Genomic DNA, 23452 nt, shown 5'->3' with positions numbered 1-23452 from the left:
CTGATAACAGTGTTCTCTATCTACATCAAAAATGTTAAAGAACAGTTATAATTAATTAGGCTGTATTTATGGATCATTTCTGGAAAGACATCGTTTTTCATGCTAACAAAATATTTTAAACAGTGTTAATTCAGTAGGGAAATGCACTGTTTTGCTTTCAAAAATTCTTTTTTCTTAAATCTACTGTAATTATTTTTAGATATTTTCTTTATAAATACTGTTCTTTAATAAAGATGTCCATTAGTAACTAAGGATCCTTGATAAAAGTGAGAAAGAAAAAAGTGAAATTGAGATAACATTGTTATTTTGCAGAACAACAATACTTTGAAGTAGAAAAGCGTCTGGCTCAAAGTCAGGAGAGACTTGTAAATGAGACACAAGAATGTCAAACTCTCCGTGAGGAGCTTAAAAAACTCTGTAAGTATAACTGCACATTCTTAAGACTGGACAGGATGTTCATTCTTTAGTCCAGTGTTATACGGAAGTTATACTTTAAGTTTTACATAGGAGTCAAAAATACATCCACGAGCTACATTTGTTATTTCTGCATGTAGAAAGAGGTTTTGTTTATGTGTTCATCAGCTGTTTTTTAAAATGAAATTTTTGCTGTAATGAAAGAAAACACCTTGCTTTCTGATTTTTGCAGTGATGGTACTACAGTGGGTCATGTATTGATCTTCACAATAAATGCCTTTGCTCTGAGTGCATTAGTTTGTTGTAGTACTACCTAGTCCATCAATAGCGAAGCCTTGAATTCCTCTCTGTGTCTTTTTTTTTTTTTTTTTTTTAATTTATGGGGTTATTTATGGTGTTAAAGGAAATTTTGGCTTAATTGCATTTGGTAAGTGAATTCTGTCATTATGTTTCAGTGGAAATCCCTCACCACTATTTCTTCTTCTCCAACAGATGAACAGTTGAAATCACTGAATGAGAAAAATAAAGAACTTGAAGCTGCTCAGGATCGTAATGCAGCCATTCAGGTACTGGAAGAACTTGACAATAAGTTGAAAGACTTTTTGGTTCACCTGCCTCATTGCAGCAAAAAGTGCAGTCAATTTCCAAACTGGACTGTATCAGTATCAGTACAAATATGTACTGTTGTATGTATTTACATGTCCATATGGCTGTGTGTACAGGAAAGTTGTGTGGGTTTTTAAAGTAAATGCTGGTGTTTTGCAAACTGAATTACAGGTGACCATACGTTGGAACAGATGCTTTTATTTCAGTTTGGATAGATTGTTTCATTCTAGCTGAAACCTGTTGTGAAGTGACATTAAGCTGAACCTCAAAAATTGGACAAAGGTGTAAAGAAGAGTTCGGGGTTTTCCTCCATCCTTTCCCATGCTCTGGCAGTTTTCTTGCATTACGCTCAAAAGTTAGGGGGTTGCAGAATGAGTCACTTCAGTTGACAGCCCCAACAGAACACTAATCCTGGAGCCGGAAGTAAAAACATTAGTATTATGTCCACATTCCCATGTCCACAATGGGAAGACAAATCTGGTTGTTTCCCCAGAAGGCCTTACCTGGGCCTAACTTAAGTGCTTTATATTGACACCTTAGAATGCAGAGGTAGTATACTATAGCCTATAAATGATCCAAGTTTATTGACTTCGATTTGATTTTGATACTGATTTTTTGAATGTGTTCATTACTTGGTTACTCTGTTAGCTCTTTTATTTAACCAGACAAAACTGTTGCAGTGAAGTCAAAGGTGTCTTTCAGTGAATACTAAAATTAGATGCAGTTTTGAACAGTTCCTGTTGCTTGTTTTAGATTTCTGTTAGGCCTTCAGTTTTTCATCTGCTCTTAAGTTCAACAATTTTTGTTCTGATCTTCATTCAAATACAGCTTAGTACCAGAGGGAGTCTTTTGGCAATCTGGACCTCTCTGCAAATTGAAAAGCAAAGGCATGAAAACTACCTGTTCAGTGTGCTGGTCTGACAGCTGTGTGATACTGCTCTCATCGTTGCTGTCTAATCTTATGTGATAGTGGCATTTCACCCTTAAGCACAAAGGGCCAGCTGGACGTTGGTGTCAGAGTGATTTATGGGGAAAGAAATATTAATTGAAATGTGTTGGCTATTAGGCACTAGAAGAAAGAGGTACATTAATCTGTATTTGTTTAAATTACATACCCCAGCATGGTAGAAAAAATGAAAGTAGCCATTAGTTTAGACTGATTCAGCTGCCCACCATGAAAGCCTCTTATCCCAGTTTTCAGTTGGCTAGGGTAACTTACTGTGGTTTGGCATGCCTCTGTGATGATAAGTATAAATAGTGACTATAAACTGGTACGGAAGGCTGATCACATTTCTTTACTGCTCTTTTGCAATTTTTTTCAGAGCCATTTAAGTAGAGAAAAAGAAGAACTGGAAGCTGAAAAGAGAGATTTGGTTCGAACAAGTGAAAGACAATCTCAGGAAGTTGAACATTTAAATGGTATAGCCAAGAATACTATAAAAAAATGCTTCACAAGATTTTGCTAAATAAAAGGCGTGCTTGAACAATTGAATTGGTATGGAATATCCAGTTTGTATAGGCAGTACCAAGTAACGGATTAGCAGGAAACAGTATTTAGAGAAAAGGAAAGAAGGCAGGAAATTACATGCTAATTGCGGAAGAACACAGCACTTTGATGCTTAGTTTTGCACATGTAAAAACATACAGTATCTTATTGCACAATATACAGTTGCATACGTTATGTCTTGCCTGTTCTCATTTGTAAAAATTATGTTAAGCTGAATAATTAAAACCTAAATAATTAGCATTTGTTAATACTGATATCCCTCCTCCAGAGGATGTTAAACGCTTAAATGAAAAACTTACAGAAGCAAACACAGAAAAGGTGAAACTTCAGTTAAAGTTGGATGAACTTCAGACATCAGATGTTTCCATGAAGGTGAGTAGTACTTTATGTGCATAGTATGTGTTAATGTTCTAATAAGTAGTTGTTCGCATGTGATGTAATCATCATTTTGTTATTACTGACTTTGAAAGTAGGTCGCATATGTTCGTGTTATTTATCAAAAATTATTTCATTGTAAAATTGGTGGCTGTGACTGAAAGTGAGACATTTATAGAAGGCAAGGGGACATCAAGTTGGGCAAGTGTGTCCAAGCTTCTGTTTGTGGCAATGGTGGCTGCTCCTACCCACTAGGAAGAAGGACTACAGGTCCACAAGGGCAGGTAGAAAGGAGAAAAATAATTTCTTGTGAACATGCACCATTTCTCTGAGGGCAGAATAAACTCCATAAAGAGCTGAAAGAGAGGAGGAAACGAGATGAGGAAGAAAACTTTTGATTTATTTCCTTTATTATTTTATTTATTTCCTTTTTTTTTTTTTCCTTAATTTATTTCCTTAAGCTACATATTAATGTAGTTAATGTTCCTATGTAATGGAAGCTTGGAGGAAACTAACTCAAGTTTCAAGAAGTTCTTTTAGTTCGAGACTGCTAACAGTATTACCAATGTAATAAGGAACACTGCCTGTCATTTGGTGCTATTTACCAGATTACAGTACATTTTTGCTACTCCTACTCTGTTGATAGTACTTTGATTAGCTGCTCTGTTTTCTGTGGAACCAGTACAATTACACTGTGCAATTTTCTTTTTAGTACCGTGAGAAAAGGTTGGAGCAAGAAAAAGAACTACTGCAGAATCAGAACACGTGGCTGAATGCTGAGTTGAAAACCAAAACTGATGAACTTCTACATACTGCCAGGGAAAAAGGCAATGAAATCTTGGAGCTTAAATGTAATCTGGAGAACAAGAAGGAGGAGGTAGTGCAATTACTGAGTGCTTTTGACGTGTCTTGTAAATTACACCTCCTGGTTAACTATTAAACAAAAGGAAGTACTTTAATAACTGTATTTGAGTAAAAAAAAGTTTTGCAATTAATAAGGAGTTGTTTGTTCTTTTAACTTGTGACTTTTAAGGAATACATATAGTTACTATTACCTAGAATAGTCAAAGATTTTAATGATAAGCTAGAAATTTGGGAGTCACTGATAACAAAGCTATGCAATGGTATAATGCTATTAAAATGTATCAGAATACAGTTATTAATAAGGGGAAGGGGAAGAAAGATCTGACTTAACATTCTGTGCAGGGCGGGGTGATTATATTTTTGTTTTTCTGCAACAAAATAGGTGGCAGTCAGTAGCCATATTTTAAAAGTGCTTGGGTCCAGTGAACTTCTGTTTGCGTACCTTAGCAGTTTCTCTAAAAACTGTGACAACTGGTCAGGTTTTCTGTGGCACATTGCTCCACTGAGGCTTGTGGGTTTATTTGGCTATGTGTAACTGAAGCAGTCTGGGGACTCTCACTTTTTAATTTAGCTGAATGCATGGGAGCAAAGATTGTTAGAAAATACAACCATTTGTGCTCTTTCTGGAACTTTCATTTTTTTAAAAGTAAAAGACAATGAGCTGGGTATTTTCCAGAATAAACTGGACTGGAAAGACAAATGTATACGTGGTGTTCTCATTTATTCTTTGAACAGGTTTCCAGAATGGAGGAACAGGTAAACGGCTTAAAACAGTCAAATGAAAATCTTCAGAAGCATGTGGAAGACCTTTTGAATAAACTGAAGGAGGTAAGATGACTTGAAGTATATGTGAAAGTGCATTACAGTTGCTTTGACAAGTTAAACAAAATATGGAAAATAGGAATAGTGGGAATGCTGTCCTACCCTGTCTCTTCTTTAATTTACTAGGCAAAAGAACAGCAAGCTAGTATGGAGGAAAGATTCCACAATGAACTGAATGCCCACATAAAATTATCCAATTTGTATAAGGTGAGTTTATTGATTCTGTTATAAGCGTATATTAGTATTACTTGGGGCTGAATCTTAGTATTAAATGTAATGCAGGCCACTTTGGGTTCCCACCCCCAGCCCAAAAAATATGGATTTGGGGAAGGCTAATTTCCGTTGCAAATGGAAGTGGAGGTCCAGTACTACAACATCAAGAAACAGAATGCGGAGAAGCAGCTGCTAGTGGCCAAGGAAGAGGCTGAAAAAAATTACAAATAAGCGAAACACCCTGTTTGGAAAATTTCATGTTGCTCACAGCTCATCTCTAGATGATGTTGATCATAAAATCTTAACCACAAAGCAAGCTGTCAAACATCCAAATAATTTTTTCCTTTGCTGCTGTCTTAGGCAGCATTTGAAATCTTACATTGTTTGGATCATTTTGTAGATTAAGCAAAACTGTGGTTAAAATAGTAATTTTATGCTCACTGTATTGAGGCTTCATGTTGTATGAATGTTGTTATGTCTTACAACCACATGGGGTTGTAATAATATGACGTATTGGGAGGCAATGATTTGTATGTAAAATAGGACTACACGAGATTTTTCTGAGTTTGGTTAGTAGAAGTTCATTTTGAATAACACTGCAAGTGTTAATGATCTGATTAAGACACAGCTGGATGTAATGTATTGTGTCAAATAAAAATTACTTCTTGAGATGATGCTTATTTTTGTCAGCTCAAAGAATGAAAAATTTCCTGTAGCCTATTGACTAAGACAAAGTCAACTAGCGGAGAATTGATTGCTCTTCAGTTCACACATATTGGATTCATGGGTTAATGAGTTCTGTTTCCTGAGTTAACTTGCTTAGATACCTACGTAAACGTCCTACCATGCTTAATTCTGACTTCTGTGTCAATACTTTGTCTGATCATATGTAAACTGATACCCCTTCATTGAACAGCAAGTCAGTAGCTGACTTTTCCAGACCATAATGCTTTACCATTTACCTTTTAATATGGTTTTGTTTTGGTTGTTTGGGGTTTTTTAATCCTATTAATTCATGCTTTTATTAAGAATCATTGATTTGATGGGGCTTAAAGTTTTGTCTTCTGCTTAACATAGTTTGCTATGTACTTGTGACTGCTGACATATTTGTCTGACCTGATATTAAAAGCATTGAGACTGAGTGCATTAAAAACATTGAGATTGAGTGCCCTCCCATGGGAGCCTATTCTGAGACTTCGCTGATTAGCGAAAGTTGAGTCATCTTTAGTTCAGTTATCACTAATGGGCTTTCAGAATTGCTAAAGTATTGTACAGTCTTGCAGTTGTGAGATCTCTAACTGGAAGCAAAGAAACATAAACTGTTTATATAGGATTCCCTAAAAATACCAAATTTTACAGAATGATCAAAATCGAGCACTCTATTTTTCTCCAGATTTTCTGTAGTGAAGCAAAGGAACAGCACCAGCTATAATGAGCTAAAGGGTGTGCACTGTATTTGGATTTGTCATATCACATTAATGTCGGACACTTCTTACTCTCAGCTGGGCAGTTTGATCAAAGTGAGACTTAATCCAGGTGGAAGAAGAGTTGTACAGTTTAGGTGAATCCTTTAGCATTTTACTCAAAGTGCATGTTCATAATTTTTGGTCAGTTTGAGCTTTCTTATTAAAAATATATTTGCTATATACTCAAAGGTTTAAAAAATGCTTTTTTGTAGAGTGCTGCTGATGACTCGGAGGCAAAGAGCAATGAACTTACAGGAGCAGTGGAAGAGCTGCACAAGCTCCTGAAGGAAGCAGGTGAAGGTAGGCTGTGAGTGAGAGCTGGCAAATGAAGCAGAACAGTTGTACTGCTTTGTAACTACCTTGATTCATTGAAAAATAGGTATTGAGTGTTTACAAATGTAACTTCATCAGCTTTTGGGCTGGTGGAAACGTCAGTCAGCTGGTAACTAAAATCTCATGTGGCTAGTTGACTTCACCTGAGTGGGGCGGGAGGAACTATTTTCAAATATACCAGGAATTTACTTTGGATTTTGATGACAGTGTCTACTTATGCAACATATGTTTTCAGTTTAGTGTCTTGGTTTAGATTTCTGTTCACTGATAAAAGGACAGTTCGTGTTTTAGCCCTCTTCTATGCAAGGGTGATAGGCAGCAGTTCATGGTTCTGTCATGCTACTGAGTTTACTTATCAGCATGAGCTTCTGCAGATCATGTAAAATTAAAGTAAAATTTAAGGTACACATGCAGATTTTGAACTTTTAAAAAGAAAAAAAGTAAAAACTACAACACAGCAAATTACTTGTCTGATTTAATTTTAGCTAATAAAGCAACCCAGGAGCATTTGGTTGAAGTGGAAGAGTCAAAAGCTGTAATGGAGAAAGAACTGAGAGAGAAGATCAGTAAACTGGAAAAGGAGCTGGAGAATGCTAATGATTTACTTTCCGCTACAAAGCGCAAAGGTAGGGATAACACTGGAACTAAAATACATAAAGCCTTGGCATTTCTGTTGTCTTGCGTGGAAATACTATGCTGAATTTCTGTAGGAAGTAAGTGCATTAATTCATCCTAGGTCATTTCTAATCATGAATTTTAGAAGCTTGTGTGTGTGTATATATAGGTATGAAAATACATACCTTTGATTTGCCCACTAAAAAATACATTTCTATCAAAATGCATTTCTGTAAGGCTGAATCATCATGCTTTTAATGGAGAGGGGAGTGGGGATGACCAACTATTCTTTTTTTCCTCTTAAAAAAAAAAAAAAAGGCACCGGAAAACAAACCTCTGTCCTTCAATTTCTGTTTAACATTAAATCTTTCTCAATATTCACTGTTCTAGTTCCATGGGGTTTTTTTCATTCTCAATTTTCACTGTTCTGTTTCTGTTTGCTACATTTAAGTAATTTCTAAAGGAAAGAGAGCACAGCGGGAAGGAACAGAGAGGCACGAAGTATATTTGGTGTGCCTCTGTGTTAAGTTAATGAAAGTAAACCAGTGCTCTGCCACTAAACCTCCAGCAGTTTGCTAAGAAATCTGATGTTAAGCTTTGCTGCAGTTGTTTCAATTGCTTACATTCAGAATTCATCTACATTTTAAGTCTTAATAGCAAAAGCTTTTCATTGTTTCAAATTATCAATGTCTCTGACTCGTTTAATATATGGCATGGAAAATTGTGTATCATACCAGTCACTTGCACATGTATATTTATAATATAGATTACAGAAAGCTCTTCAACCAGTAACTTTAAGAGTTTAAAATAGTCATTTAAAATACAGTAGTCATAAAGCACAGAGGTGTACAAAGACGTTCTTTATATTAATGAAGAATATGATGAGAATTATTGCAGCTTTTTAATGGTGATTGGTGGGATTATGTCTTCAGGAGCCATATTGTCTGAGGAGGAACTGGCAGCTATGTCTCCCACTGCTGCAGCAGTAGCTAAAGTAGTCAAGCCTGGAATGAAATTAACTGAGGTAAGTGAGCAGAAACTTCAATTTCAAGGCCCTTGAAATGCTAACAGAGATACGCTAATGATATAAAGGTGCAGGCTTCATTCGCTGTTCTGGATTTGGTGTAATATGTGATTGAAGTCGATGAAATCTTTTCATGTATTTGAGCTAAGCTATTGGGATTTTTTTTAACATACCTTACAGTTTTTCTTTAGTGGATCAAAACATTTATGGGGTTAAGTTCTTTTTCTGAAAGAAATTATTTTGTGCACATAAACTTATTTTCTGTATGCATTCTTGCCATGAGGGGTTTTTTTTGCTTATTTACATAATCTTTTAATTTGTACTGCTGCTCATTTGGCTTATACTTGCAGAAAAAAATTAACGATAGGTCATACATATTCTAGGTTTTCTTTACACTTCTATTCATGCAATTTGCATTTTCATTTTGTTTTTTATTGTTCATTCTGGCCAGCCATTAAATTACTGTGTTCTGTGCTTGCTGCTTTCTTCTGTAACACTAGCTTTGATATTTCTATTATCTTAAACTTGCATGTTTTGTCCCTTTTACATAGAACTCTTTTATTGCATATAGTTGCACTACAAAAGTTTGCGGTTTTCAAATTCATAGGGATAACTCTTTGCCATGGTATGAATCCTAAAAACACATTGTTGTAAAATTCTTAACTTGTTTCTCTGAATTAACTAGTTTAGAATTGTATAAAATTATACTACCTTAAGGTATGAATTGTAGAATTACTTCTTCTTTAAGAGGTCTGTGCAGGTGTATCAAAACCAACCAAACAAAAAAAGGCAAAACAATCTTTTGTTGCAGCTCTACAATGCATATGTAGAAACTCAGGATCAGTTGCTTTTGGAAAAGCTGGAGAATAAGAGAATCAATAAGTATTTGGATGAAATAGTGCAGGAAGTAGAAGCCAAAGCACCGATCTTAAAACGTCAGCGTGAAGAATTTGAACGTTCCCAAAAAGCTGTTGCTAGTCTGTCTGCAAAGCTTGAACAAGCTATGAAGGTCAGTATAAAGTAAAAGAGCATGTAAAATTATGGAAAAAATGGATTTTTAATTCCTTACTGCTAATAGCTTTTAGTAAACGTATAAAATGGATCTTTGAGTCAACCTTTATTGTGGGAAAAGATCTGTTGAACTTTCTAGCTTGCAGTTTATTGGACTGTACAAAGTATTTTACAGAACCAACATTTTCATATATTTTATAATGAAAGCTTAAATGTGTTACTTAAATAAATAAAAAGCTTATATTTTTAAATTAAAATAATTAATTAAAGCTTAAATAAAATATATATTAAAAATATTTTTAATATAATGAAAGCTTAAATGTGCTGTTTTGCAATCTGATTTTCTGAGAGCAGAATTCTTTATAAACAAAGATTAGTATTTTTCTGTCCAAAGAAATAGAATTGGACTTCAGTGCTCACTTCCCATTAATTTTAATACCTACACTAATACAGCATGAAAGACTGTGGCTTTTGATTTCTAAATATTTAGAGTTTAACCTTTGGAGTGTAACTTTAAAGTAGTAAAGTGCAGTTTGATTCACAAGGCATGTCTCTACATGACGTTACCCCTTTGGAAAGGAATGTTTCTGTGTTGGATTGCTATCTGTTTCTTAATGTTTGTATGCTTGCAGGAAATCCAGCGATTGCAGGAGGATGCTGATAAAGCCAATAAGCATGCCTCTCTGCTTGAAAGAGAAAACCAGAGACTGGAAATACAAGTAAAAGATCTTTCACAGCAGGTAGGACAAATGTCACTGTGGTTAAATGTACTATTTACAGTTTATTTGTTAATACGGTGCTGTATTTGTGAAGTTTACTTGGAAGTTGTGTTCAGCCACAGTCATGTAGGCTTTGTTGTCATAAGAGCCTTAGTGATGTTAAAAGCTTCTCCTTAGGACAACATGGTATTTACATTTTTGCTTACAAAACGGGAGTAAGTTTAGCTGGACAGAAGTGATGCTGCTTTAGGATAGTATTGTTAAACATCTGACATGGAAAAAAACCCCAAGCTACTTTGATTGACTGGAATATCCTGTGATCTGTTCGCAGAACTGAACACAGACTATCCACTTCTGATGTTGATGTGGGTTCCTTTTGTCAAATTGTTTTTCTATAATGTAATTCTTACTAGGATTTAATGATTGTAATAGTTTGCATATTGTAGGACAAAAATACTGAATTTCCAAGTGCTTCAGTATATTGTTTTTCAGAGTGAATGTTTGAGTCTGTGTGCAAGTCTTACACTATAACGTTCTTTTTCAGATTCGTGTACTTTTAATGGAACTTGAAGAAGCTAGAGGCAATCATGTGATTCGTGATGAAGAAGTGAGCTCTGCTGACATCAGTAGCTCTTCTGAAGTGATATCTCAACATCTAGTCTCTTATAGAAATATTGAAGAACTTCAGCAGCAGAATCAGCGTCTCTTGGTGGCTCTTCGGGAGCTGGGAGAGGCTAGAGAAAAAGAGGAGCAAGAAACAACATCATCTAAGTCAGTTTTCCATTCCTTCTAGTAAATGTTTATACTAAGTAGTAACAGGGATTTATTCAAATACTTTTTGGTTTTTTGCTTTTGATTGTTACTAATTGTGTGCATATGCAAGTGCATATATGCTCATGCGCAGCTATAATTCATAAAGGCAAGTTGTTATTAAACAACATTATCTTCGACTTTAGATTAAAATGGCTTTATAGCTATGTATCTTGTAATATTTCATCAAAATCCAAAGTAAAAATAATTTTTTATTGGTCTTTCAGTGAATGTGTTTTCACACAACAGATCTGGTTTTTAGAAGAGATAAGTTTGATATGTGCATACCTAATTCACTAGCTGTTAAGCCCACAGATAATGTAATTTTGTATTAAGGGTTCTTAGCTTGATTCTCTGCTCATGCTGCTGACTGTTTTTTGAAGTTATTCACATGAATAAATTGCCTCTATTCTGCTTTTCATGGAAGAGGCCTACTTTCTTTGTCATCTACAAAATAGCAAGCCAAATGCCAGTCTTCCTTTAAGTTTCCTCAAAAGTCTCAGTGCTTAACTTTCAAAGGGGCAATAAATGTACACTGAAGAAATTGTGACAAGAGGTTGTGTCATCTTGGTATGCCTCACTGTGTATGTTACTGAAAACAACTTGTTGGTTTCAGAATTTCTGAGCTTCAAAGCCAGCTTGAGGAGGCTCTCAATGAGCTAGAAAAATTGCGTGAATCGCGTCACCATCAGCTGCAGCTTGTTGAGTCTATAGTTCGTCAGCGTGATATGTTCCGCATATTGTTGGCACAGACCACAGGAGCTATCATTCCTTTGCAAGGTAAGCTTCATGTTTCTGCACCATTGGAAAAAAATGGAATTGTCATTTGCTATGAGTTTAGTCACTTCTGTTAATCTGGTATTCAGCTTTTACCTTTACTCACTGGAAAACCCATGAATTTGGATTTAGGCACATAATTTTATAGTAATGACTGATGTGTAGTGGTGACTATGTGTGCTCTGGGAGCATATTGCAGATACAAAGAATGAGTTGCTTAGGAGAGCCCAAGACTTTCCTAGCAATAGTTTTAGCTGTATTTCAGTGCAGATATATGATCTTCTGCTTTGGCAAGGATTCATTAATTTATTTCTTTTCAGCTTCAGGTATGTTACCAGATGAGATTTCTCTTACATCTACTCCAAAGCGCCCAAATTTGCCTCAAGCCATGTCAACTCCTGCTCCAGTATCAGTGGCTGAGTCAGTGGAGACTGTGGAGGCTAAGGCTGCACTTAAGCAGGTATATTTTTCAATAAATACTGTAGAAAGCTATCACTATTTCCTTTTACTCTTGTAAGCACTTTAATGTCTGTTTTTTGATGCAGTTGCAGGAAGTTTTTGAGAACTATAAAAAAGAAAAGGCAGAGAATGATAAGTTGCTGAATGAGCAAAATGAAAAGCTTCAGGAGCAGGTCACAGACTTGAGGTCACAAAATGCAAAGATTTCCACACAGCTGGAGTTTGCCTCCAAACGGTAAATCAAGTATTTAATTCCATTGTCGTATGTATGTGTTCTTTATCAATAGAATCACGTTGCCTGCTTGTATCATTTGTTCAGGAAGAGTTGCCAGTTAAACATTAGTATTGTCTTTTCTGTTAAAGAGCACAAAGGAAGTAGTGAAGGTGGGGTCAGGAATATACCTTATAATCGAGTGAGCCACTTCGTGAAAACTGATGCACAAGAACATGAAACATACAGCTGTGTACATACACCTCTTGCAATTAAACAATTTAATGTGGCAAACATATACTTTACTTTGTTGTTCCCTGTGAAGTTATGAAATGCTGCAGGATAACGTTGAAGGCTATCGTCGAGAAATAACATCTCTGCATGAAAGAACCCAGAAACTCACAGCAACGACTCAGAAGCAAGAGCAGATAATTAACACTATGACTCAAGACCTGAGGGGAGCTAATGAAAAACTGGCAGTGGCAGAGGTTAGTAATACAGTGTTTTTATTATATATATATAGATATTCCAAGTTAGCACAAGAGTTTTTCTTATTATTGTCATGAAAGCTGTCAGAACTTGAATGTGTGGCTTTTTGAGTGCATCTGCTGTTAGATTTGTAAAAGGTTGCGTGCGTGTATATTTGGTACATACACTTGTAACATTCCAAAAAATACCTCAAGTACTGAGTGAAGATGTAAGAACTTTCTGAACATGTTTCAGTTCACAGAGAAAACAGAATGTGGTTAGACAAACAGTTTTGTTCTTACTGTTCTTGGCTTAATTTGCATGAATTTTAACTTACAATCTTAAAAGCTCTTTTTATAAATAGTATTTATTTATTATTTAAATAGTATTTAGTATTTAGTATTTAAATAGTAATGTTCATAAAAATAATACTAAAATGAACGGACAGACTTGGGATTGATAACAAAGTTCATGTTATTGTTTGGTGTCTTAAAGGTGAGAGCAGAAAACTTAAAAAAAGAGAAGGATATCTTGAAGATGTCAGATGTGCGTTTGACCCAGCAACGTGAGTCTTTATTAGTTGAACAAAGAGGACAGAACTTGCTACTTACTAATTTGCGAACTATTCAGGTATGTGGTATTCCTATGTCCAAGTTTGGTCTGTCTTTAAGAATTTTCAATAAATGCCCATCAAAACCAAAATCCCAATTATGGGATTGGGTCTTAATGTGGATTTTTTTATTTTTATTTTTTGTTAGAAATTAACACTGAACATAAAACATTTAAGCAACCTGAGCAGCTTGTTTAAGCAAGTTTGTTATTCCTATCCTAATTTATGATACTCTGTTATTTACCTGGGCAAAGTCCTGAGAATTTTGAGTTGACAAGGAAGGGTTTTCACAATAAAATGGAACCAAAACACATTAAAGAAAGTGAAAGGAAAAAATCACTACGTTAATTTTTATGATAGCAAAATTTACCAGTGCCTGCCTTGGTAGTGTATTTTCTTATTCTTTTAAGGTATATTTACTGTTACAGTTCTGTATCTTCTATTGTAAGTTATATTGACTCTTAGCATATAAATACTTATGGTTGCACATTTTATCTTGTGACTGAATTCTATTTCTGTAGTAGATCTTTTCGGTTAGATTGCATGGATAATAGATTTTCTTCCAATAATACTTACTGTGTCAATAGTTTTGAGATTTTTTTTTTTTTTAACAAAAAGTCATACATTGTAAGTGCTAATTTTCATAACTTTCTGTATCTACTATTATTGCTTGCTCCCTGCAGTAATTATTTTGTGGATGGGAGAAGTGTTTTGACAACTTGAAATGCTGCAGTAATTTAAAAGAAAATTATTAAAGTGTGTTGTAAGCATAGTGCATTATGCTCTTTTTATCAGGGAATACTGGAGAGGTCTGAGACAGAAACAAAACAAAGACTCAATAATCAGATAGAAAAGCTGGAGCGTGAGATATCTCAGCTGAAGAAGAAATTAGAAAGTGAGGTGGAACAAAGACATTCCCTTACCAAAAATCAAGAGGTAAGTATGAATATGCTAAACTTGCTTAGTGAAAATAAAGTAACAGTTGCACGGCTTCTGCCAGCTTACGATGCACTATTTTTTCGTATGAGTAATTTCTAAACATATTTGGTCTTTGTGCCATTTGTGAATAATTACAAATTTAAGAACCTTGTGTTTTCAGGTTCACATCCTGGATCTTAAGAGGCAACTGGAGACTGAGACAAACCGTCACATTAACACAAAGGAACTTCTAAAGAATGCCCAGAAAGAAACTGCGATGTTGAAACAGCAGCTTAACAATACGGAGGCTCAGCTAACATCACAATCATCACAGAGGGCTCCGGGGAAAGGTAAGACATTTTTCTGCATTGAACTTCTGTTAAACGTTGCTGTCTGCAGAATGGTAAAATTCATAATTGATAGTAGTTTAGAATTAGGAGATCAGTCAGCTAAATAATAAACCTCTTCATTATTACAATCATGTATTCAAATGAATGATAACCCGTATGGTTTGTTAAAGTAAAATTAATGTCCAAGCAGTCTTTTACAAAGGGGAAAAATAAGTTCTTTCAAAAAAAATAAAAGGGCTCCTTTAATAAGTTTTGCTTTAAGTCTATTAGGTTACTTTTAAATACCCTTTTTTTTTTTTTTTGTCTGACTCAACAGTGTTTATTGTAAGCTGCTATTTTGGTTAGGGCTGACAGTTCTATTTAGGGAAATTTTGTAACAGTAATTGCTTTTTCCATGTTATTGTCCGAAAAAGACTTCAGTTTTCAACAGAACAGTGGTTAAAAAAAATTAATTAAATTTCACTGGTTAATTAATTTGTTCTAATATTATAGGTCAGCCTAGTACAAATGAAGATGTGGATGATCTTGTAAGTCGACTAAGACAAGCTGATGAACAAGTTAATGACCTGAGAGAAAGACTCAAGACTAGTTCTAGTAATGTGGAACAATACAGAGCCATGGTTCTTAGTCTAGAGGAATCCCTTAATAAGGAAAAACAAGTAAGTAGTTACCATTGTTTATTAGAGCAAAAACAGAAACAAAATTAATTTTTTTGGTTTTGATTTGTTGTTTTTTTTCTACGGTACAGTCTGTAGGATTATGGGAGGAATTACAAAAAACCTAAAGTTAGATCAGAAGGTATTAGAATATAATTTAGTAAGACCTTATTTTAGACAATTTTATTGAAAACACTTTTAGCCATGGAAACATTAAAGCTTTTTGCAGCATATTTTAAAAATGTATTATAAGTTTGACTCAAAGCTGTATTCTGCCAGTGTCTTCCTTTGAAAGAGGGGAATTGACTTTTAAAAACTCTTCCTTATAACCCTGTGATCAGTGATTAAAAATACTAATTAGCTCAATCAAAAGCAGTTTTCACACCTGCTTCAGTAAGGTCTTCAGTGATGCCAAAGAAAACTCTGTATGTGGTGTTTGTGGGAAAAGCTTAAGAGCGACCTGATGTACGCTCCACTGTGTTAATAGTGAATGAAGCTTGTTCTTCCAAGCTGTTCAGCGTATCAACATAAGATAGATTGGAGAAACAGAATTCCCATTTTCTAACTGAAGTTACAGCATCGGTGTACAATGGAGCACTGCTTATTTAGTATCCAAGTTCTCTGCCTGTCTTCTGTTGCTATAAAAACTTTGTAGGGGCTCGATACGCTTTAATAATATTGTAGATTCTAGTGAGTAATAAAAAAATACGCCGGCTACTGCACATTTGAGTGCAGTCACCTAAAACTTTTAGATGTACCATATAAGGTATTGCAGCTTTGAAGGAAAAAACATAATTTCAATGCTATTTGTGATTCTCCACATTTTTAGTGGTGGTGTTCTAAATGAGATGCTCAAAATACCTATTCTGGCTTTAAGTTGTTAATAAAATAGTGGTTTCACATCAGAATACTGTATTTAAAGGAAACAAAATTAATGTCTTCTGATGAATTTTAATGAAGGTGACAGAGGAAGTTCGTGCGACAGTTGAAGCTCGTCTGAAGGAGTCTGCTGAGTATCAAGCACAGCTAGAAAAGAAGCTGATGGAGTCAGAAAAAGAAAAGCAAGAACTTCAAGAGGAGAAGCGTAAAGCTGTGGAGAATATGGAACAACAGGTACGCACTGAATGCCCACTCCCTTGTAGAGACTCCTTTGTAGAGAGTCCCCGGGAATGTGCTTTTACATAATTCCCTAACCTTCAGTTTGCTTTCACAGTATAGTAGCGTCCAAAACTAAATCTTTTAGGATGTACAAAAGACTAAATTTGTGAGAGGTTTCCAAACACGAGTAGTGCATTAACCTTATCACTTTGTTAGGGGGGTTGTGTATTTAAAGCTGTCACTATCTTCCTGAACTTTGAGCACAATTTGCAGAAAAACACGAGTAAAAGCCTTTGAGAAAAGTTTCTGAAAACCCTTTTTGGAGCATGAGCCAAAATCAGATTTGTAGCGTGCACATCTCTTAAAGCCAGAGTGGTCTGTGCCCTTATTTGTCTGATTTATATTTGGGCTCTTATTGTGGTTGCAAGAAACAAGATGACTGCAACTAGAACTACTGCAGGCCCAACTCTGAAAGAACAGTAATATGTTTTTACCAGGAAAGAACTCTGTATGTTAGTAAGTCAAAATCTTGAAAGCATTTATCTTTTTTAATGCTAATTTTAATCTAAAAATAATAAAATAATCATGCTTTGGTTCTACATTATTCATGACTGTCTACATTCAAAGCCTTGCAGTGTTCAATACTCCATAAAATACTTTGCCATTTAGTCTTGGGTTTGTTCTTCTTTTGTCTTGTTGTTTCCTCCCTCCCCCATCACTGTAGCTATCAGAACTAAAGAAGAGTCTGTCAACCGTGCAATCAGAAGTTCAGGAAGCCCTTCAGAGAGCCAGCACAGCTCTAAGTAACGAACAGCAAGCCAGACGTGACTGCCAGGAACAAGTATGTTGATAGCATTCTCTACTTTAGCCAGAGGTAGCAAATATTATGCTAGTTTTTCATTTTTTTTCAGTTAAACTCAAAATGTTTTTTGAAGGTAGTACTGCTAATCAGAGACTTGTGGAGGCAAGAAAAGTGCTGCAAGAGCACATTCTCTATTTTGTGAACATCTGCTTATTTAATGCTTCATTTTTCTACCTGACCAACCATAGTGGTAATATCAACTAAACTGACTTTGAATATAACAGTCATGCTGCAAGCACAGTTTGTGTCACAGTTAAGAAATAGAAGATGCAGTGTGTTACTGTTTCTAAGTTCTGTTTCATTATGTAAAGAAATTGATGGGGGAATGTAATTAACTGTTTTTAATTAATTGCTACCTCCTGGAGGGGGGTGGTGCGCAGTGTCAAAAAAGAAAACTGAACTCTCATAAGACAATGGAGAAAATATCTTTCTAACCCAAATGTAATTGTTGTCTTTTAAAACTATGGGGCAATATGATACTTGGCAGCACCTGGTAAGATTGTTTTGTTACCAGCTGTTTTTTAATGGAAATCTACTTCTCTGCAGGTAAGAATTTCAGCAACACTGACCAGTGTAGAGGATGTAAAAAAACTGGCTGTTGTTTAATACAACCCAAAATTTAGTAGACGGGCATTTCCATTTTTTCCAGCTAACACTATGCCCATAGCCTTTCCTTAGCTTTTTAATGTCATGCAGTAAAATATCTTTGCCCATTCACATGCAGAAGTAAATAGTGGAGGTTCTTAGATTAATACCTGCCTGTTAATCTGTGCAGCATCTACAGCAAGAGGTTTGATTGTAGAGTAACTATAGAGTGTGTCCTCCTGCTAGCCATTCCAGGAAAATTATTCCAAATTTTAGTTTTGCTTAAAAATAATAATTTCTTTTAAGGGAACTATTCTAAGCTTATCCTGCTTTTGTTGTTGTTGTTGTATTTGAGAATGACAGAGGTTTTGGCCAGTGCTTTTCTTATTGATTACTGGTTACTGATTTTGTCTAGAACTTGACAATCTCTTTGTACATATCAAACATATAACATTAAAGGTAACAGTCTACTTTTAACATTTTTCTGCAGGCAAAGATGGCTTCCGAAGCACAAAATAAATATGAACGGGAATTAATGCTTCATGCTGCTGATGTTGAAGCATTACAGGCTATTAAAGACCAAGTTGCCAAGAATGCAGCAGTAAGGCAGCAGCTAGAGGAAGCTGCTCAGAAAGCTGAGTCTGAATTGTTAGAATGCAAAGCCTCCTGGGAAGAGAGAGAAAGGATGATCAAGGTATGATTGTTTTTATGGTTTCAGTGGATTTTTTTCAGTTAACAGAAATTCAGCCACAGAATTTACAGCCATTGAATGATTTTGTTGTAGGACGAAGCTTCAAAGCTTGCATCCCGCTGTGAAGATTTGGAAAAACAAAATCGATTATTACATGAACAGCTGGAAAGTCTGAGTGATAAGATGGTGACTTCGATGAAAGAAGCCATGCCAGCTGCAGTGAACGTTTCTCTCAATGAGGAAGGCAAATCCCAGGAACAAATCTTAGAAATTCTTAGGTAAATTTAGCTCTGCGCTCCTTCTCTTGGTGATTATAAATCAGTTGCCAAATTAAATAGTTCTGTACTACTTTATATTTGAAGGATAATTTATAAAATTTAAGCGCTTTTTTCCTAGGTAGGAGGTGGTTGTACTACATCAGTAACTAATATAGGAGATTTCTTTCTACTCCTAGGAAAAAAATGTGAGTTGGTTATGACAGGAAGCTAAATGAGATTTTAGCAATTGTCATTGGCAAGAAAGTTTCATGGATTTTTTTTTTTTTTTTCCTCATCGTGGTTTTTAGGGGGTCTGTATAGTTTTTCAAGAATTTTTATCTACCGTTTTCTTTTTGGGTCTTTCTGAACCAATTTCTGTACTCAGTTGACCTTTAGACATAAGATGCTTTGACTTAAAATGCTTTGCCTTGCATTTTCATTAATGCATCAATGATGTGTTGTTCATTTTCTTACTGCAGATTTATACGTCGAGAAAAGGAGATTGCAGAAACTAGATTTGAGGTGGCTCAAGTGGAGAGTTTGCGTTACCGTCAGAGAGTGGAGCACCTGGAAAGGGAACTGCAGGAACTGCAGGACAGTCTCAATGCTGAGAGAGAGAAGGTGCAGGTAAGGTTCGATATTATTGCTTATGATTTCAGTAAGTGAAGAAGGCTGTTCTCTATGTTCTACTCCCTGTGCCCAAAAGTGAAGTTTTGGAGGAATCAGGTGCTTTTAAACTGGGGTTGCTGTATAGCCAAATGGGGGATCTTGTTCAGAGTCCTGTGAAGCAGTGTGGCAATTGCAAAGTCACATAAATAGGGAAAATACAGATAATTTCTCAATTCTTTCCCCATCTCCTATTTCTTAAGCGGTATTTATTTTGAATGTACATGTGAGATAATGATAATTATGCTATGATAGATTTCCAGGTTGGTGTAATGCCAGATCCAGGTAAATGTGTATGCATATGCAAGCAAAAGAAATGACTGAGTTAAATCTTTTTCAAAAGGTAACAGCAAAAACCATTGCACAGCATGAAGAGTTAATGAAAAAAACTGAGACCATGAATGTACTGATAGAAACCAATAAGATGCTAAGAGAAGAGAAGGAGAGGCTAGAACAAGAGCAACAACAAATTCAAGCAAAGGTTAGTACTGAGGCTGATGTAAATTTTTCAGATATTGAAGCTGATGACTTAGTGTTTGGGTATAGCATTGCTAATTACAATAAATACATGATTTAGATTGTGATTATTCCTTTACGTCATACACGGATGAGGAGGCTTTCCATTTAGAATTTTAGAAGACATTAGTCCACCTAGAACATTGAGAAGTTGAAAGTTCATTTTCATTTAAATTAAACTAAAAATCATTTTATCTAGCATTTATCCTTGGCTGGAGGTATATTAGGAACAAGGATATTATCAGCGGATAAATGAAAAATGAAACAGGATTACATATAAAGCAGACCACAGCTTTATTAAGAGTTTAAATGGGAGATACAGCCTCCTCGCATTTCTACGCATCAGTTATTTTAATGGAATCCAGTGCAGCATTGCTTGGCTTCTAACATGTAATTAATAATCTGTTTCCCGTACAAAGAATGAGAATCTAAGATTGTGAAGTTGTACATATTTTTTTTTTTCCTTTCTGTAGGATCATCCCCTGCTCTTGCTCCTCATCCTTTTCTCTGCCCCTAGCTGGCCACTGGAAGGCAGAGAGCTGGAAAAGAATTTACATCATGACTTCTTGAGGGTGTTGATTTTTCTCTCTCTGTCCCTTTTACTATCATTGTTCAAGATCTACCATACTCCCATTTCTTTCAGTCTCATAAGATACAGAAAGTTTAATCCCCAGTTGTGGGTTTTTTCAGGTACGCAAGCTTGAGGCGGACATTCTACCTCTACAAGAGTCTAATGCTGAACTCAGTGAGAAAAGCGGAATGTTACAGGCGGAGAAAAAGCTGTTGGAAGAAGATGTTAAACGTTGGAAAGCCCGGACTCAGGTGGGGAATGCGTGTTTTCAAAGATGGTTTGGGGGAGGGGAAAAACCAAACTAAAAAAAGTTTAAATTTTCTTAAACACAGCAAACTAAGAAATGTATTTGAATTATGAAGCATTGTTTATGCAGCTTCAAAATAAGCTATTCTAATTCATAGGCATTCCAAATCAAAATGCAAAAGGAGTAGCTCTAATTCAAAGAGATCTTCTGGATATAACTGCATAATCATCTTAAAAAAATGCAAACTATTTTCTCAACCTTTCAGCATTTATTGAGTCAACAGAAGGACACTGATCTTGAAGAGTATCGGAAGCTGCTTTCAGAGAAGGAGGCAAACACCAAGCGTATACAACAGATGAGTGAAGAAACAGGCAGGCTTAAAGCAGAAATAGCCAGGTGTGGTATAAGTCAGTTGGTAAAAAGCTTTGTGCAAAGCAAAGTATTTTAAACAAAGCTGTATCTGGAAGTTTAATTTCTTAACTGTCTCCATGTAACTGAAACCTTTGGTATTCTTACAGTGGCTTGATAAAATGCAGGTAAAGTGAAGTGAGGATTGTTTTGGAAGTTACCTTTTTAGCTAAACTCAGTCTAAACTAAGGTACTGTAGAAAAGTTTGTGTTCTACAAATACTTATTTGTATTGCAAAATCCTAGAAAATGGAATTCACTACAGATAATGCCTGTGATATTACATAAATGAGCAATTTTGAAATGTATGGATTATTTCAAAACATTTCATTTGCATCATCCTCTAATCTGTTGTGATTTAGAACTAATGCATCCTTGACTACAAGCCAGAATCTTGTTCAGAGCCTGAAGGATGAAGTAAGTAAAATAAGAACGGAAAAGGATACTTTGCAGAAAGAACTAGATGCAAAAGTCGCTGACATACAAGAAAAAGTGAAAACTATAACCCAGGTCAAGAAAATTGGGCGCCGGTACAAGACCCAGTATGAAGAGCTGAAAGCACAGCATGATAAGGTAGATATAATTTCTTTGCAAACAAACAAACAAGCTTATTAAAAAAGAGTGTGTTTTCATCTAGAGTCATGCGTAATCTAGCTAATGATCTTCACATTCCCTTAGTACAGTACTGTATGAATACTTACCTGTGAAAAGTAGAAAATTACATCATTTATTCTGCTGTTAGCTCAAACTGCCACAAATCATGGTCTACACATCACTTAATATTTTGCAGTATTCTTAATGGAGTTATAGTGTTCATTAGAAGTTCTGTGTTTTGCCCAGATCTTTTTTAAACTATCAGTTTGCATGCAAAAGCAACTTGTGAAAGAAATTACATCCTAATCGAGTAGTACCCTTCAGCCTGATACCGCTTAACATATTTCAGATGGTTGCTGAAGCATCAACTCAGTCTTTTGTAGAACAACAAGAAGAACAGGTTTCTGTCCAGGAAGTACAAGAGCTGAAAGACACTCTCAGTCAAGCTGAAGGGAAGACAAAGGCTTTGGAGGCTCAGGTTGAAAGTTTACAAAAGGTAAGAACAGTGAACAGTTTGAGACAACTAAACTCTACTGCAGTCTTAAAGGTGTAACCGTGTAGAATGTGAGGGTGGTTTTCTGTGTGTGTGTGTGCACACATGAATATGTGAAGTGACCTATTTGTGCCTCACTCTTCTTGGGAAAGAGGGACATCAAAGCTGTTTTAAACCCTGTGTCTAGTGTGTCTCACATTGTTTCTTGGAATACGTAATTAGGAAAGAGAATGCTAATCTTTCAGCTGTTGCATTCAGAGAGCGTTGGACTCCCCTATTGTTTATTAGGCGCCTTTTAACCTTAGTACAGTGGCCAGCCGATACTAGGTTCTGTGAGCTTGTTAGGCTGTGTATTTGCCAAAGTAGCTGGTTGTGGCCAATAGTTGCAAGTCTCTTTCTCCGTAGACTATAGCAGAAAAGGAAACTGAAGTCAGAAATCTTCAGGAGCAGATAACACAGCTACAATCAGAACTTGCTCGTTTTCATCAAGATCTGCAAGAGAAGACTACACAGGAAGAACAACTCAGGCAACAGATCACCGAGAAGGAAGAGAAAACTAGGAAGACCTTGCTTGCAGCCAAGCAGAAAATTGCACAGTTAGCTGGTATTACAATATTATGTTTTTCTCTATCCTTAAGGTGTTGCCTTCTGTTTGAGTTTTCGATTATTCCTTGTTGCCTTCTGTTTGAGTTTTTGATTATTCCTATGAAAAGCATTTAGACAGGATGCTTGAGTAAATATGGCCTACTTCATATTTTACGTCAGAGTTTTTCCTGGATTAGATGCTACAGGAATTGTTCTATAAATTAAGTTTTAACTTCTTCAAAAGATGATACAAGTATATAACTTCGCTGTACACTGGAGGTAAAAAAAAGTTTTGCTTAGTTTTGACCAGCCAACAAGATAAACACCCTTTTTTTTAATCCTTGTCTTGATTAGAGCAGATTGACACTACTAGCAGCTTAGGTAATTCTCCCCTTCCCTAAATACACAAGTGCAAAACATAATGCCTCCTTTATTTTTAACTGATGTTTAGAGGAATGATGGTTGTGAGAGCATGCTGAAAACATCTTGTTCTCTTGTGATTACTTCTTTGTTTAATTTTTTATTTATGTACTATGTATTTTTCTATTTTTTATTTATTTCGTTGCAATTAAATAGAAAAATGGCATGTGAGAGTTAAAATTGCCTCTAAGGGCTCCTTTGATAACTTAACATTTTTAAGAATTCAAGGTAC

General features: G+C 35.6%; 1 protein-coding gene across 3 annotated transcripts in view; it reads left to right on the top strand.

The window, feature by feature from the left end:
• The window catches only part of TPR (translocated promoter region, nuclear basket protein), a 42546-nt gene that overhangs the window by 1480 nt on the left and 17614 nt on the right, over window positions 1-23452 (top strand). For all 3 annotated transcript variants that reach the window (XM_056356630.1, XM_056356629.1, XM_056356628.1), the window contains exons 2-33: window positions 313-417; window positions 907-980; window positions 2343-2439; window positions 2796-2899; window positions 3615-3779; window positions 4502-4594; window positions 4715-4795; window positions 6480-6567; window positions 7086-7226; window positions 8148-8239; window positions 9051-9248; window positions 9883-9990; window positions 10514-10740; window positions 11396-11559; window positions 11877-12016; window positions 12102-12250; window positions 12552-12714; window positions 13190-13324; window positions 14100-14240; window positions 14404-14572; window positions 15065-15231; window positions 16189-16341; window positions 17051-17167; window positions 18264-18467; window positions 18558-18742; window positions 19201-19348; window positions 19731-19868; window positions 20594-20725; window positions 20987-21117; window positions 21491-21701; window positions 22072-22218; window positions 22621-22819. In XM_056356630.1, coding sequence (XP_056212605.1) covers window positions 313-417; window positions 907-980; window positions 2343-2439; window positions 2796-2899; window positions 3615-3779; window positions 4502-4594; window positions 4715-4795; window positions 6480-6567; window positions 7086-7226; window positions 8148-8239; window positions 9051-9248; window positions 9883-9990; window positions 10514-10740; window positions 11396-11559; window positions 11877-12016; window positions 12102-12250; window positions 12552-12714; window positions 13190-13324; window positions 14100-14240; window positions 14404-14572; window positions 15065-15231; window positions 16189-16341; window positions 17051-17167; window positions 18264-18467; window positions 18558-18742; window positions 19201-19348; window positions 19731-19868; window positions 20594-20725; window positions 20987-21117; window positions 21491-21701; window positions 22072-22218; window positions 22621-22819 — 4566 coding nt within the window. The remainder of the gene's footprint in view (window positions 1-312; window positions 418-906; window positions 981-2342; window positions 2440-2795; window positions 2900-3614; window positions 3780-4501; window positions 4595-4714; window positions 4796-6479; window positions 6568-7085; window positions 7227-8147; window positions 8240-9050; window positions 9249-9882; window positions 9991-10513; window positions 10741-11395; window positions 11560-11876; window positions 12017-12101; window positions 12251-12551; window positions 12715-13189; window positions 13325-14099; window positions 14241-14403; window positions 14573-15064; window positions 15232-16188; window positions 16342-17050; window positions 17168-18263; window positions 18468-18557; window positions 18743-19200; window positions 19349-19730; window positions 19869-20593; window positions 20726-20986; window positions 21118-21490; window positions 21702-22071; window positions 22219-22620; window positions 22820-23452) is intronic.

Source organism: Falco biarmicus, chromosome 11 (genome assembly GCF_023638135.1).
Source record: "Falco biarmicus isolate bFalBia1 chromosome 11, bFalBia1.pri, whole genome shotgun sequence".
Taxonomy (NCBI): Eukaryota; Metazoa; Chordata; class Aves; order Falconiformes; family Falconidae; genus Falco; species Falco biarmicus.
This window is presented reverse-complemented; position numbering and strand designations above follow the sequence as displayed.